The 16,232-nt window shown below is 33.6% G+C and overlaps 1 protein-coding gene across 1 annotated transcript; it reads left to right on the top strand.

Annotated features, from left to right (window-relative positions):
• Positions 1–1,106: 1,106 nt before the first annotated feature.
• LOC108990047 (UDP-xylose transporter 1-like) lies at positions 1,107–4,207 on the top strand. The gene is made up of 9 exons (XM_018963894.2): positions 1,107–1,296; positions 1,393–1,430; positions 1,749–1,870; positions 2,137–2,321; positions 2,797–2,864; positions 2,956–3,088; positions 3,210–3,371; positions 3,558–3,830; positions 3,955–4,207. Exons 3-9 carry the CDS (start codon positions 1,750–1,752, stop codon positions 4,057–4,059), a joined length of 1,047 nt encoding a protein of 348 aa, XP_018819439.1. The 5' UTR covers positions 1,107–1,296; positions 1,393–1,430; position 1,749; the 3' UTR covers positions 4,060–4,207.
• The last annotated feature ends 12,025 nt before the right edge of the window (positions 4,208–16,232 follow it).

The following is a 16,232-nucleotide window of genomic DNA, read 5'->3' as shown; positions in this document are numbered from 1 at the left end:
ATTGAAGATTCTTCACCAAACACTAAAAGAGGGTGGCAGCAGCATTTTTTGCTTGAATTGGCAGATACATACCTAAGGGCATAAAAGAAATGGTCACCTCACCTTCCACGCTTGTGTCCTAAGACTATAATTTAATAATATTCCATGCATGAAAGCTATATTGGAATAGATAATAATTCATGTGCTTTGAGATTTTTGAGGATCTGTATCTCATTGGACTGCAACACCCTTCTAGTTATGAACATAACATGGAGACTTTAATGTACTAACCTATATACTCCATTAAATTACTTTGATATACCAAGAAAAATACGTGTTACCTTAATTCAACCATCATAGTTTTGGCAGTATAGCTCTCTGCCACCATGACCGAAGGAAGAAGCCTCGAACCATCTGCCAGCAAAATGAAAACAGAAAACTGATTTCGAGAGAAAAATTGGGTCAGTGAGTTTATCACATATTATGGATTATAGGTTTTTTTTTTTTTCTTTTTTTTTATTTTAGGAGTCCGGTTTTGGGATTTCTATAACCTCTTTGCTCCTCTTTGTATATGGTATTCTTTCGTCATAGGTGAAGGCTGATTAATAAAATTAAAGTATTATCCTCTTTTTAAAAAAAAAATTTATCACATATTACCTTCTTGTATCATTGAATAATACCCTCTACTCACATCTGGGCTCATATTTCAAAAAAACTAGTCAACGTTACAACGGAAGTCACTTAGAATTTTTTTCCAAAAAATATGACTCGGCATTCACCACCTTGTAAATTCCTGTACTCATTCTGTAAAAGGTATCACACCCTGATTGTGTATTTTGCTTTGAGACCATAACCTTTTGTTTTGTGATCCACACACGAAGCCAACAGATGAGTAAATTCACTTGTAATATTGATTATTAATGGCCTTTTCTGTCATTCTAATCAAAAGTCTTACCCTCTAAACGGCCATTGCAACTGCTTGTCTGTCTCTTTGCTTGTATTAGCCGTTAACTCTCTTCTGGAAGCGATCCACGAGGAAACAAAAAACAGGAGAGTCGCTACACTAAACTTTGTTAGGCACCAACCACAAAACCATCAAAAATAAAAGGTCCCAAAAGCTACATTCTCATACAAGCCTTTAGACTCCTTCATTCTCTGTCTTTATCTCTAAGCAACTATCCATCCCCATTCTCTCATTCACTCCTCATCTTTGATCACATCCCAGCTTTGGTTTCTCGAAACTCGCCGGAGCCGTGCCATTGCATGGAGTTTTAGGAGGCCTTACGAGCCTGTAAATTGATTAGAATATTTTCTTAGGTATGTTAAACTAATCTGTTGATTCACAGACTCTGTGCTTGTTTTTGTTTGTGTGTAAGATCAATTTAGTAAGTTCTTTTTGTTTTTGATTCTCAGGGCTCCTATCCTCCAAGACTTTCTTATCCCTTGAAAAGGTACATTAGGAGTATCATTTATCTGTGTTCTATGAAAATAAATTCTGTTCTCGAAGCTCCAACAAGATTACATCAGTTATATTTGTAATGCTGCACCTGAATTCTGAACACGCAAAAGACTGTTCTGGTTTATTCAATAAACAGTGTTAATATCACACAAAAAGTTGTTCCAGTGCCTCTTTTCCTATATTAAATTCCTACTTTAATGGCTGGTTTTGACAAATATATTCTGCCATTCCAAGTGCTCAGCTATACAATGTTCTTTCTCTGAAAATATTACTTTTTTGTTTCTCTCTCTCTCTCTCTCTTGCTTTTTAGGATGGGAGAAATGTCGAGCTTCCAGTTGGGGGTTATTGGCGCGCTGTTCCTTTCAGTAGCATCATCTGTCTCCATTGTCATCTGCAACAAAGCTTTGATGAGCAATCTTGGCTTCCCTTTTGGTAGTTAGTCCATCCTTTTCCTGATGTGATTTCAAAAGCTCTGTTAAGTACTAAAAATGTTTTCAACAGCAGTTCCTATATATTGATTCAATTTGTTTCCATATTCTAACTTCTTCCTTTTTTACATTTCGCTTTTATTGATTATTTTATTGGGGTTTGCTAAATGCATGCCTATCTTTTCTGTTCTTTTTTTATTTAATTATATGGTCCTTTCCTCTCTCCCCAACGGTTTCCCTTTTCCATTGTCTTCTTTCTTTCTTTTGCAGCTACTACGCTCACTAGTTGGCATCTTATTGTGACATTCTGCACCCTCCATGTGGCTCAACGGTTGAATTTTTTCGAATCGAAATCAACGGACACAAAGACTGTAATACTCTTTGGCATTCTAAACGGGGTTTCAATTGGACTTCTCAACTTGAGCCTGGGTTTCAACTCCATAGGATTCTACCAGGTTGACTTCAATTTTCCTAGTTAGAATCTTACATGATAAATGTAAATGTAGCTCTTATTTCTGGTCACAAGATCACTAGTGAATTGAGTTCCATCCAAAAGACTATAGTTATAAGATGAAGCCTATGTTTATTTCTGCATGTTATTTGCATACAAAAAATAGTTTAGGACTTTCTTATATTGAGATGATGGAAGAAAAATTCCATTTAACATGATTTGTGTGGCTACCAGAAGAAATCTAATGGCCAAGTTCAGGGATTAGATATAGTGGGGGTAAAATCAGAAGCTATTTTTGGACATGTAGCTTCAGTAACAACTATTATAATACAACTTTCAGCAGCAGATGAACTGCCTTCTTTATGAAACAAAACTTATTGCAGATTATGGAAAATTGTTATATGTTATCAGTATTTTAGTATAGATATGTCTGTGCATTCTCATCTTTTTTTTTTCCTCTTCTTCTTCCCTCTTGGCAGATGACAAAACTTGCAATCATACCGTTCACTGTATTATTGGAAACTATTTTCTTGAAAAAGCAATTCAGGTAATGTTAGAACTCAGAGACCTTTTACTTAGAATTTTTTTCAAACAGGATTGTAAAAGCTCATTGTAACCTTTCCCATTTTGTTTTGCAGCCAAAAGATAAAGTTCTCTCTCTTCCTCTTGCTAATAGGAGTTGGCATTGCCTCTATAACTGATCTTCAGCTCAATTTTCTTGGGACCGTTCTATCCGTTTTAGCCATCATAACTACATGTGTTGGTCAAATTGTATCCTTTTGCTTCCACCATTTTCTAGTTCAGCAGCATTCTTTTTAGAGGTTTTCAGGACAACCATATAGCTCTATATATTCAAATTGTATTAAACCATCATTCTTAACCTAACAATCAGCTGACAAACACAATACAAAAGAGGCTCAATGTCTCTTCAACTCAGCTGCTATACCAGTCAGCCCCATTTCAGGCAGCAATTCTCTTTGTCTCGGGCCCTGTGGTAGATCGGTTCCTCACAAAGCAAAATGTCTTCGCCTACAAATATTCCCCCATAGTTTTGGTAAATTACTGCTTTGTCTTGTTGTTGCTTCATGCCTGCCTACACAATATAAATATGAATATAAAAAAAAAAAAATCTATTTGCAAGTCAGTATAAATGATCGCTGACATGATAGAATTTGATTTGTAAAAATAGCTTAAAATTACTAAAAAGTTTGTGATAATAGATTGGAGTGAACTTGTGCAGGCATTCATTGTGCTTTCATGCCTAATAGCCGTGGCCGTGAATTTTAGCACCTTTCTTGTTATTGGAAAGACTTCACCGGTTACATATCAGGTTCTAGGCCACCTAAAGACATGCCTTGTTCTTGCCTTTGGCTATACACTACTACGTGACCCGTTCACAGAGAGGAACATCATTGGAATCCTAATTGCAGTTTGGGGCATGGGATTGTATTCATATTTTTGCACCCAGGAGAGTAAAAAGAAACAATCCTTTGATGCACCATTGGTTTCTCAGGTACCACCATCTCTTCCTTTCTTTTTCAGTATTCACAAAGTTCTTCACAGGAATATGAATTCAAGGATTGATCTTGCTCTTCTTCTTTTCTTTTTTTCTTTAATATAAACAAATAAACTTTCAGATTATAGATAAAGACACAACACCACTTTTGTCTGGGAAGGGCATGGGTCATCCAGATAAGGAAACTCAAGAGGCTAAGAAATCAAGCAAGGATTCTGTTGTTTAAATCATAGGCTTTTGTGTCAAAAGGTTCATGTATTTTGGTGTTCTTTCCAGATTCAGGACATTATTTTCCCTATAAACTCAAGACATTTTGCTGAGTGTAAATGGTTTTGATTCTTTGAATAAATTCCAACATTCCCACTCTGCTCCTTTATATATGTTGTCCAAACCACATGTATCATCATCTAGCAGGCGTGGCCATCTCAAAGAAACAAGGCAAAAGATTCACACTTTCTGAATAAAAAAATCAAGAATATGTAAGCAGTTGAGCAAACTTACCAAACCGAGCAGTTTTAAACCATTCAAAGGAGAGTGGTATTCTGATTCACAATTCAACGATAGCATCAAATCAAACGGTTCGACCACATTCCAAAGCAAATGGCAAGTCATTACCAATAAACTTCGCAAACCCACAAACTCAAATGGATATTGTGCATCAAAAGGTGTGCAAGAGATCCAAACGATTTCTAAGTATTTCTTTTAAAATTAGAAATCATTTAATTTTATGTATAATCCAAACTTAAGGGTGACTCTAACAATTAATCTCATCTCATATAATTATTATAAATTTTTCAAACTCTCACATAAAATATAATAGACAATTTAATTTTTTTTAATTCTAAAGTAAAAATAATATTAAAAATATATATTATAATAATATTTTGTTCAACTTTTAACAAAATATCTCATCTGTAATGTATAATCAAACGAGATCTTAATAAATTAATTATGTTAAATGGATTCCAAAACAAATCAGATTTGTTTCGGTCTATTTCGATCAATCTAAATTAAATGAGTTGAATTAATCGAAGTGATACATTTGTCTCAATTAACACAATTTTATAGTACAAACATAAATTATATCAATTATAGATCAATAATATAAACTTATTAATAAATATAACCTAACTTATTAGTACATGTCTACTTATATAACAATAAAATATCTATAAATCACTTATTTTTAATGTCTACAGGTTATGCCCTTATATTTAGTATTTCAATCTGAAAAATAAATAAAGAGTAAAACACACAACCCTTTCAAATTATTACCCAATTTGCAATCACCTCCTAAATTATCAATTTAAAAAATGAGTAATTCTACGTATAATTGTAAAATGCGTAAACGCCGCCTAATCGTTTTGAAAAAGAGTGAGGTGTACTATTAAAAAATTAATTTTTTTCATGTGGGTTCTATGTTTTATTCACTTTTTTCAAAGCAATTATGCAGTGATTACACAATTCACGATTGTAAATATCTTTTCTCTTCAAAAATTTTAAACCATTAAAATTTTCAATATACTCTCCAAGTAAAAGAGTTTGCACAAATAGCCTTCATCAAAAATCCAAAAACTGAAAAAATAAAAAAAATGTTTTAATTACAATTTAACAATTGGGATTAGGGTCCCATGCAATCTCCTACCCGAGAGAGGAGGGCTGTGAGCCCATGCCTCCGGACAGTTGAGCAGCTGCCCAGATCACCTGCCGTAGGTTGTTGGAGTCACAAGTCACAACTCCCTGACTTCCATCTCTATAATTCAAAGCCCAGGCCCAATTTAAAAACAGCTATACTAGTGCCCGCAAGATATGGACTGACATGTCAATTTCCTGGGCCCCTTTAACTTGTTCAACACGTTCTCAAAACGGAAGTTGCAGAAAAGGGAAAAAAAAAAAAAATTAGAGAGGGGTGTCCAGGAGTCTAGGACATGATTTCCTATAACTTACCGACACTTTTTCCCTTTTTTGGGATATAATTTCTATAAGATAAATGATATTTGTAATCGTAAAATACTCGAGCTCCGTATAATTTTTTAAAAAAAAATGAGTACATATAGGACTCATGTAAAGAAAAATTTATTTTTTAATAATAAATCATACTCTTTTTCAAAATGATTGTGTGACGCTTACACATTCTATTACTGTATATAACATTACTCTTTCTATAAATCTCTATCATTTATTTTGAGAAACCATGGTATATTTTTTATCCCGCAACATTGTTGCATCTGGGTGAAAGTCGAAAAAATTGTACAAACTAGACTATCAATCTTTAAATCTTTTAAAAAAAAAAAATCATATAATGGTGATAAAAAAAAAAATCCCACATCTTACTTAATAAAATAAAAGTAAAATGTATATATAGTTCGTAGCACTACTCGTGAAAATCTAATACCCAATCCATATCCTAAAAGTTTGTGTTACATGTTCCCAAAAAATAAAAACTTACCAAAGTTGTGTTTACGTTCTAGTCTTATCATTTTGACCCACTTGATATTTCCTTACGAGCCGTGCTACTGTGCTACATCCACCAGGAGACGGCTCCCGAAAAGAACAAAAAATATTTTTTTTTTTATTCATTTTTTTAATACTTTAAACATTTTTTTAAAAAAAAATTAACTACATAACAAAAATACTTATTTAATTATTAAATAAAATAAGTACTGCTATGGATCTCGAATTCGGGACCCAAAATATATCCCGAATAGTATAATTTTTTTCTTTCTTTTTATCTTTTTTTCATATATTTTTTTAATCATCATAAATATTTTTTAAAAAAATAAAAAATTTATAGTATTATTAAAAAATATTTTTTTAATTATTCAATCAAAAAAAAAATCTCATTCGAGATAATTTTTAAATTTTAAATTCAAAACACAAAACATTCTTTCCTTAAACCCGAGGAAAGATAAAATATGAATGATAATAAAGAGTACATTGCTTTCTACGTAAGTTTGCTTCCTAGTCCTTTCTCATTGAATTAGAGCATTGGCAATGGTCTATCCATTGCCAAGTCTAAAGTTTAGCTAGAATTTTAATTTTTAGTTATAATATCAATTTTTGACTAGGTGAGTCCACATTAGACTAGCCATTATAAAGTTAAAATAATAATATAATATTATATTTTTTACTTTTTTTTTATTTTTTTATTTACAAATACAATTTATATATTTCTTAGATCTTCATGCTTTGTAGAAATAATGTGTCTACTTTATCAATCAGTAGAAATAATGTGCATGTCATGCATGTTTTACCATTCAAAGAGAGAGGGAAGTGATGAAATAATTAAATATTGCTTTCCATTGTGAATAGTAGCTAGCCATATTTAGAGAGGACTTAAGATTTACTATTCATCAAGTCTTAGGACAGGTTTGGGGGGTGAGATGAGAATTTTGTGTTTTGTTTTGAAATTTAAAATATTATGTTTTAATATTATTATTGTTTTGGGATTTGAAAAATATGTATTGGGATTTGAAAAAGTTGAATTGTTTATTATATTTTGTATGAGGATTTGAAAAATGTGTAATGATGAGATGAGATGAGATGAAAATTTTATATTTTGTCTTGTGCTTCAAACCTGCCCTTAAACTTTGGTCCATTGGCTAGTCCAATGTGGAGGCTTTTTCTCACATCTACCTAAAGTTTGGACTTGCATTAGCATTTGGCTAGTCCATTACCAATACTCTTAGGCAGACACAACTTTTGTCCCTAAATAGTAAATGACCCTCTCTTTACTACTTGTTAATTTTATCTGATATCCTAAATAAAATAAAATAAATAAAACAAAATGTGAACGTTAGTAACACATGAGGCAAATTTTAATTTATTTTAATAATACTAAGTACAGTATTAAGGTATATAAATTTATTCTCTTAAAAAAATAAAATCTACTATTAAAAGATTATTTTTTTCACATAAATCTCATATATATTCATATATTTTTAAAAATATAAACTAAAATTTTAAATTTTAAAACTATAAATATCATTTTTTATACCAAGATTTCTTCCCAACGAGCGAGCTATCCCTTCAGGGGACACTATCCCTTTAGGAGACAATCTGTTGATGCTCTAAAAATCGTACAAGCCAGAATGAGAGAAAGAGTCATTCCCAACCCACTGAGGCGATTTGGGTCTCGAACGGCATGGTCTGGTGCCCCCAACAATGATCCGATGCATATATTCATGGCAATGAAAGGGGAGTAAGTGCGGAGAAATAAAGAGAGATTGACAAATGGATTCAGCATAATGCTTACGTCCACAGCTGTTCAAGGAGAAAAAATTCACTATAACATTTTTGTTTACATTCTCTCATTATCTCTCATTCCTCATTGTACAATAATGGTTTCGGATACATTTGCTGGAGAAAAACAAGCTCCTCGTCCAGAGGTTGAAGGAAAGGTCAAAGAAGAAAATGAAGTTGAAGAAGAAGAAGAACCATCATCTGGAAGTTGTCCGGACCCCTATTTATCTGATTGCTTTTCACGCGTGCCCTCTAGAGTGGTGGGATAGGGACTGCTTTGCATGCCCGACAGACTCTTCTTTTTCCCATTTTCCATGACATCCCTCCCCACTTCCTGACCCTTGACAGCCAACCCTACTCCCTGATCCCATGCCTCTTATGCTCCCTGACTCCCCCTAGCTCCTAACCCGGTGGGTTGGGCCTAGTCTTTGAGCCCTGAAGTTTTACCCCCCTCATAATATCCTGCGATTCTTAAAGGTAATTTGCTCTGAAAGAAGATTTTGAGAATCTTCAAAGTTAAAAAGTGCAATCGGATTGGTCCACCCGAGTACGTATGGAAATAAATTATGGGGGTTGGTCCTTATCCACCTGTTCCTCGCGATAAGAAGTAAATATTTTCGAGCTTGGATTTAGGTGGGAGATTGGCTCGACCACATAGAGTGCAAGCGCGAAGTTCGGCTAAGGCGGGAGATAGGCTCGACCATGTAAAGTGCGTACGAAGGATGGTCGGGTAGTCAAGAGACCTGGCCACCTATTCGAGCGCCTGGGAGGTCAGGTGATCCATGACCTTTCCCGAATAAGGTGCGAGCATTGATGTGAATCCGTGGGAATGGAATCCCTTGAACCCATAATTAATTTGAAAACTCACCCAATAAAAACAAAATAAATTTAATTGATGGAGAACTTAGACCCGTTGAGAACTCGTTTCAAAAACCTAGATTATATTAAAATATAAACCAGTTGAAGAACCTATCTCAAGAATCCAGATTATAAGAAGAAACGGCACAAACGTTGTGATTTGTCTTTGATAAGTTCAAAAGTTCATTCAAGAACAAGAGGAGATAAACTCAACTCACAATGAATAAATTTATCAAATTTCATAAACTTCTTAAAATGAGGCTACAAAGAGTATTTAAACCAAAATTTAATTAAAATCCTAACCAAAATAAAGTCATTTCTTCCAAAAATACCCATGAATGAATAGTATCACGGCTACAGTAATTTGGCTATAGTAACTTCTTGAAACCCTATTCAACAAAATAAAACATATGTGGGCCAAGCATTCTCAAGGCCAATTATTCTAGACTAATACCTATAATTAATAAAATAAGCCCCTTTAATGAAATAAACAAGTTCAAGGCCTGCAATCACATAAACATAATAATAGGCCTTAATTTATATTGCACTCTTCCATAACTTGTATCATGTGGATGATCATTGGATCTCCTTCTCTCAAGCCTATCTTGAATATTTTTAACTCTTGCTAGACTCGTCCCAAGTATCGTCCCAAGTAGGTTGTACCAATCTTTGCACTACTTCTTTGCACTTCTTAGCTCTCGATGTTGTGATTGCCTCATCTGAAACTTAAAAATGATCTTTAAGACTTTGTCCACCTTGTTGTCCATCATTCCCCCCTCTTCAAAATGATTCGACCTCGAATCTCCACCTGCATCAAAGGGAAAAAGATTAGAAACATTGAAAGTAACATAAATATGATACTTACCTGAAAGATCCACTTGATATGAATTTTCATTAATTTTTTCAAGAATTTGGAAAAGTTCATCCAAGTTACTCCTATCATCAACAAACAAAAAGCATCAAAGCTGGAATAAGTGGATTAAAATCATAAACAACTTCAAAAGAAGAATAATAAATAGTAGTATGCATGGTCCTATGATATGCAAACTCTAATAAGGCAAGTGATACTCTCACAAACGTCCATCTAACAATTCAATGAATGGCAAACGATACTCCCACAAACGTTCATGAAACACATCTAAAGTTTTCCTTACACCAAAATGATCACCCAATTATATGCAAACTCAAGGAATTGCAAGCAATACTCCCACAAAGGTTCATCAAACACATCTAAAGTTTTCCTTCCACCAAAATTATCACTCCAATTATATGCAAACTCAATGAATGACAATCAATACTCTCACAAACGTTCATGCAACACGTTAATGAATGGAAAATGATACTTCCACAAACGTTCATGCAACATGTCAATGAATGGCAAATGATACTCTCACAAACATTCATGCAACACGTCTAAAGTCTTCATTATACCAAAGTTACCCAACAAACTACCATGTCTATCACACACAAACAACTTACGCATAAAACTAGTAGGCACACAAAGCCTATTTTCTCTAAACAAGTACCAATCTACTTTATAGAATTTACCAAACGATACTTTCTCACATGTTCCATACACACTAACAAAGTCATCGTCATTAGCATACAATTTCTTATCATATTCAAATTTCAATAACTTTGCATTTAAAATAAAGATAAAGACATACCTTCTTGCTAATGCATTAACCATAAAATTTTCCTCACCATGTGTGTATTTGATTACATGAGGAAATGTCTCAATACAGTCCTCCCACTTAGCATGCATTCTAGTCAACAACTTACATTGTCCCTTCAAGTGTGTTAATGACTCATGTTCTTCAAAGAAAGGTCAGGTAAGAATTGTCGCACATGACAGAAAATCAATGTAATGCTCTATCTTCCTAATAGGTGGCAATCCACTAAACACACTGTTATGAAACATGACCTCCTATCCCTACAACAAAGAGACAACAACACTAGGCAAAGATACATCAAGTTAGTTAGTATCAAGACTCGTCTTAGCATAAAAACTAAATTTTGTTTTTGTTTTTCTCTCACTTTCTTCGCTCTCTCTTTCCTTTCTACTATCTTTTTCTTTTTTACTTTATGTTTCCATTTCACTCTCTTTTTTCTTTTCACTCTCTTTTTTTTCTGTCACTCTCTGTTTCTTCATCTTTTTATAAACTATCGACCTCACAATTATTTTTCAATTCATTATCTCTTTTTCTTGAGGTCTCAGCCTCAGCCTCTTTTTTTTCTCTCTCATTTTTCTCTCTCTCTCCCCTTTTCGGCCTCACTATTTTTTTTTCTCAATCTCACATTTACTCTTGCTTTTTTGCTCAATCTCACTTTCACTCTTGCTTTTTAGCTCAATCTCTTTTTTGCTTTTTCTTTTTTGATCACTCTCACTTTCACTTTTTCTTTTTTTATCACTCTCATTTTCATTCTTTCTTTTTTGAATAATCTCACTTTTCAGTTTCAGTTGGTCCTCATGGATTTGTGTTGGGAGTTAAATGAGCAAGTTTGGTTATTTTTTCATCATTTTCAAAACTGTATATGTTCATTAACCTATCATGGATCACCTTCCTATCATACTGTCACAGCTTCTCCAATAAAATATGGCCATAATTTATAGACACTACCACATCATGATATTTCCTGATTGAAAAAGAAACTAGCACTTGCTTATTTACCCTAACCTCCCCACAATCACTCAATCACTACAACTTGTATGGTCTGTAGTGTTTCAAGGTAGGTAAATTTAATTTCTCAAAAAGTAGTGCTAGCCAAATTAATATAACTCCTCCCATCAATGAGCATACTACATACCTTATTGATGTGGCATCTAGTATAAAAAATGTTCTTCTTCTTTTGCTCTGTATCATTCATCTTAATTTGTATATTGAGAGCACGTCTGGCAACAAGAGACTTACCATATTCTTCATTCTTACACTTATGTTCAATACTCGGCTTACGCCTCGTCCTATCTCTCCCACCTTGCAATTTTCTACACACTATATCTCATTGATCCATCATATCTCTCACTTCCTTCAACACCAAATTCAACCATTCAAATTGTTGTTGCATGACATGCAACAAAAATAATGAGTTATCTGTCATCCCCTTTGGTGATGAGTCACTCATATAAGATATCGTAATGTGCTGCACAAAAAGAAATGTTAGTAGAAAACCTCACACACTCCCTTACGTGTTTACACTCAAAAAATGACATTTCACTCGTGTTTCACTCTTAATTGGTTTTTTGGTTTTTTCTCAATAATAGTCTCAAACTTTCTTACATTTTACCTCAATAATTTTTCCGCTCAAGTTCTTTATGAACTAGTTGAATAAAATCAAGACAATACAACGTTGTATTATTCCAACCAGCAATAGGTTCAAGAATCAAGGAAGGAATAAAATGACACTTGACTCAATGAATTTATTTGATGGAAAGAGTAATTATAAAACAAGATACCAACTAGAAAGATGTATTCAGCCCCTTTGATGATAAAGTTCAATCAACAAATGTCTTTTTTTCTCTTTGTTGTAACTATGTAGCAACTTTTGAATATGCTACATTTTCTTTTTATTTTTTCTTTTTTTTTTAATTTTATTTTATTTTATTTTATTTTCCTTTATTTTATTTTCTTTTATTTTCCTTTCTTTTCTTCTCTCTTATTTTCTCTAATTCAATCAAAAACAACAATATTCAATTGTGAAAATCAAGCAATTGAATTCAAACACACGAGAATTGTAACGCCCCGATCCCGGAGGTTCGGAGAGTTAGCTCTTAACACCTAAAATCATCTCCAATATCACATAGTACATACTCCAATTTTTCTTTATCGCACAAAATACTCATTAATTCACATCAATTACTCCAGTATAAATATTCTAAGACAATACAAAAATCTTAATATAAACATCAACCTCCCAACAAATCACATCATCAGAGCACAACAAGCTTACTGAATAAAACTCCTCAATACTCATATAAACCTTCTTTGCTTAATCCATCATTCTTAACTCATCTCACCCATGCTTCATATTCTTGATTCTCAGCTGAAATATTCAAATCATCTGAAAAATATTTGGAGATAAGGGGTAAGTTATCAACAACTCAATAAACAGAGAACATATACTAGCGTGTAAACATGAGCATTTACAGAGTTCAGAAAGAACAAAATATTTTCTTTTAGAATATAGAGTCAGAACATGTTATCAAAAATATTAGAGCGAAAGTTCAAATATATTCATAATCAAAATCCCTTTGGCATAGCATAAACTGAAACATCACATCTTATCTTATTATATTAAAACAGATACTATGTTTAACCCTCGTGGTAGGGATGTACAAACTCCAGCGGCCAACCGAGCAGAAACAGAATGTGAATCTTCCCCTTATTCATTCTCAGAACCCCGAGTGTGCACATAGGAAAGACCACGCAGAAAACCACTTTGTTTTCAAAGTGAGTGCACCAGAAACAGAAAAGTTAGTACCAACCCGGACAGAGGTCACAATTTTACACCCATGGTAAGGTCAGAACGAAACAGAAACAGAAACAGAATATTATGCCAGAGGTTTTCAATAATCATATCATATCAGAGTACAAAACATTTTCAGAACAGAACAAAATCATATCACAAAAACATCATTTATGCACAAAATTTCATATTCGCTCTCTTTTGCAAGGTTCAGAAATAAAATGTCAAAAATAAGCTCATGTATACACCAGTCATGACATAAAATACTTTATTCTTAAACAGAATCTCAAGAGTAATGCAGAACAAATAACTGAAGTAGTTCAAATTTCTTTTCATAACCAAACATGTACATTTTATAAAAAATCAAACTCAACTCATTTTATTTTATGCAAAGTCTAACATAGGAACCCCGCTTACTTGGACTTCTTAACTTTTCAGAAATTTTCTCAAAATGCTGAACAATAATTAATCGTCACTTATAAAATAATCACGTAATTTTCGTAAATTTCCAATCAAGCACGTATTTCAATATTTAAGCATAAACTTCTAAAATAATCTATTTTAATTCCTCAAGACCTAAACTTCCCATAATTTCAAAATAAATCATCACTTTCTAAAATCATCAATGCCCATTTAATAATTTTGACTAAAACATTTAAAAGTCTGACATATTTACTATTGAGGTGTAATTATAAAGTCTGATACTAGATAATATAATTATACCAAAATATTTTAAAATATACAGCAATAATATAATAAGCTAGATCATAATAATAAAAGATACAATATTATTGTTTACTTTTTGAAAGAAAAACCTTGCTTAATACCAATTTAATTTACTTAAAAGATTTCTGTAAAAGATAAATAAATTAGAGAGTACTAATAAGCACATTAATTCAACTTGTAGTAAAGGGTACTAATGTAATTTCATTTAATTAATAGACCAACTATTCGGTAAGGTATAGTTAGGCATTTTGTTGTTTGAAAACATATAGAACACGCGTGAAATAACAATGCATGGCAGAGGCTCACCAAGAAGGGAACATGACACGGCACAGGGTGCGATGGGAGGTGGTGAACTCGGAGGCTGTGCACTAGACGAGAGACAGAGAGAGAGAGAGAGATGAAAAAAATAAATGCGCACAATGAGAGAAAAAGGGACGGAGAAGCAGTGTAAGCGTTCGGCAATAGCTCACCGCGAGGGACAAGGCGGAACTGAGGTGGCTCGAGGCTGACGAAAAGGTGACAACCGGCGGATTCTGTGGCTAGCTCGATAATTTTCCCATCATACGATGGTGATCAACCGGATTTGTGGTGATGCTCTATTTTCGAGAGGAGAATCTCTTATTTTTCGGTGATGGCCAGTGGTGGTTTCGCATGGGTTCACGGTTGGGCTACGACGGTGAGGTATGGGCAGTTTGTTACACGCAATGGACAACCCAAGCTTCTTCCGCTGATGGCGAGGTCACGCGAGAGTTGGTTTTTAAAAGGTGGGTTCATGGTAGTGGGAAGTCGAGAGAAGCATGGGCAGCACAGAGGTTCGACGGCAACAGGAAGGCTTGACAGGGGGTTTTATGATGGTCGCTGGCCATTGGGGAGGAAGGGTCCGAGTAGGATAATTTGTTGGTGTGGCGGTAGTGAGAAACTAGGAAAAAAGGAAGAAAACTGAAGCGGCAGCTCTAACTTTAGGTAGAGGATGGCTACGGGTATGTGTGCGATACAGTGTAACGAACATATATATAGAAAGAAAAAAAACTGATAAAACCCTAGAAAAGAGAGTGGCATGCATGCAATGAGCAAACGGACGTGAAAGTGTAGAACGTGGAGTCGGAAATTATTTTCATGGGCTAGGCCTCTTTACAAAACGTGCAGTATGGGATTAATGCATGGACTTTTTTTTGCCTAATTCTTGGGCCTCGACTAAACCTAAAAAATATTACACTTTGTCCCATAAATTTTTTTCGAATGAAGATCCATTTGGTCTATTAAAAGATTTTAAACCTACCCAAAAATTATAATCCGCTAAAAATATTTTAGGTTCATACTCTATTCCAAAAATTTTACTTGAAATTTCAAATGGGCTTTTCATATCTATAAACCCAAAAATTTTGTAAAGTGGACTTGGCTGGGCCCGGGTGTTACAAGAATTGATAATAAAGTAGAAAAGAATCAATAGAATGACACTCCAAGCAATTAAAAAACTTAGAGATGCAAGAAACTCTAGAATTTTGAAACCCTAGGTGATGAAAATTTCAACCAAATCAAAAATCCTAAGAATTTCGGCAGCCTATTTTTTGTTTCTTTTATTTTCCAACCCTAGAAAAATGAAGTCCTAGAATTAAATTTAAAGATGCAAGAATTAAAAGATAGAATCAGACCTGATTGAAAATTTTTCTCTGAATACTAAATGATATGAACTCGTGGGAATGGAATCCCTCGAACCTACAATCAATTAGAAAACTCATCAAAAAAAGTCAAAATCAAGTCAATGGATGGAGAATCTAAACCTGTTGAGAACTCGTTTAAAAAATCTAGATTATATGAAAATCTAGACCGATTGAGGAACCTGTCTGAAGAACCCAGATTACAAAGAGAAACGGCACAAAGGTTGTGATTTGCATTTGATAAGTTCAAAGTTCATTCAAGAACAAGGGGAGATAAACTCAACTCATTCTTAAAATGAGGTTACAAAGAGTATTTAAACCAAAATCTAATTAAAACCCTAGCCAAAATAAATCCATTTCTTTCAAAAATATTCTTGAATGAATAGTATCGTGGCTACAGTAACTCGGCTATTGTAACTTCTTGAAACCATGTTTAACAAAATAAAACATA

Source organism: Juglans regia, chromosome 14 (assembly GCF_001411555.2).
Source record: "Juglans regia cultivar Chandler chromosome 14, Walnut 2.0, whole genome shotgun sequence".
Lineage (NCBI taxonomy): Eukaryota > Viridiplantae > Streptophyta > Magnoliopsida > Fagales > Juglandaceae > Juglans > Juglans regia.
Note: the sequence above shows the minus strand (reverse complement) of the source record. Positions and strands in the feature narration are given on the sequence as shown.

What these genes read in the sequence shown, in the direction of transcription:
- LOC108990047 (XM_018963894.2), top strand. Translation starts at nt 1,750, where the DNA reads ATGGGAGAAATGTCGAGCTTCCAGTTGGGGGTTATTGGCGCGCTGTTC. An exon ending in TTCTTGAAAAAGCAATTCAG is followed by an intron (nt 2,865 to 2,955) that starts GTAATGTTAGAA and finishes TTTGTTTTGCAG; the next exon opens with CCAAAAGATAAAGTTCTCTC. An exon ending in CTACATGTGTTGGTCAAATT is followed by an intron (nt 3,089 to 3,209) that starts GTATCCTTTTGC and finishes CCTAACAATCAG; the next exon opens with CTGACAAACACAATACAAAA.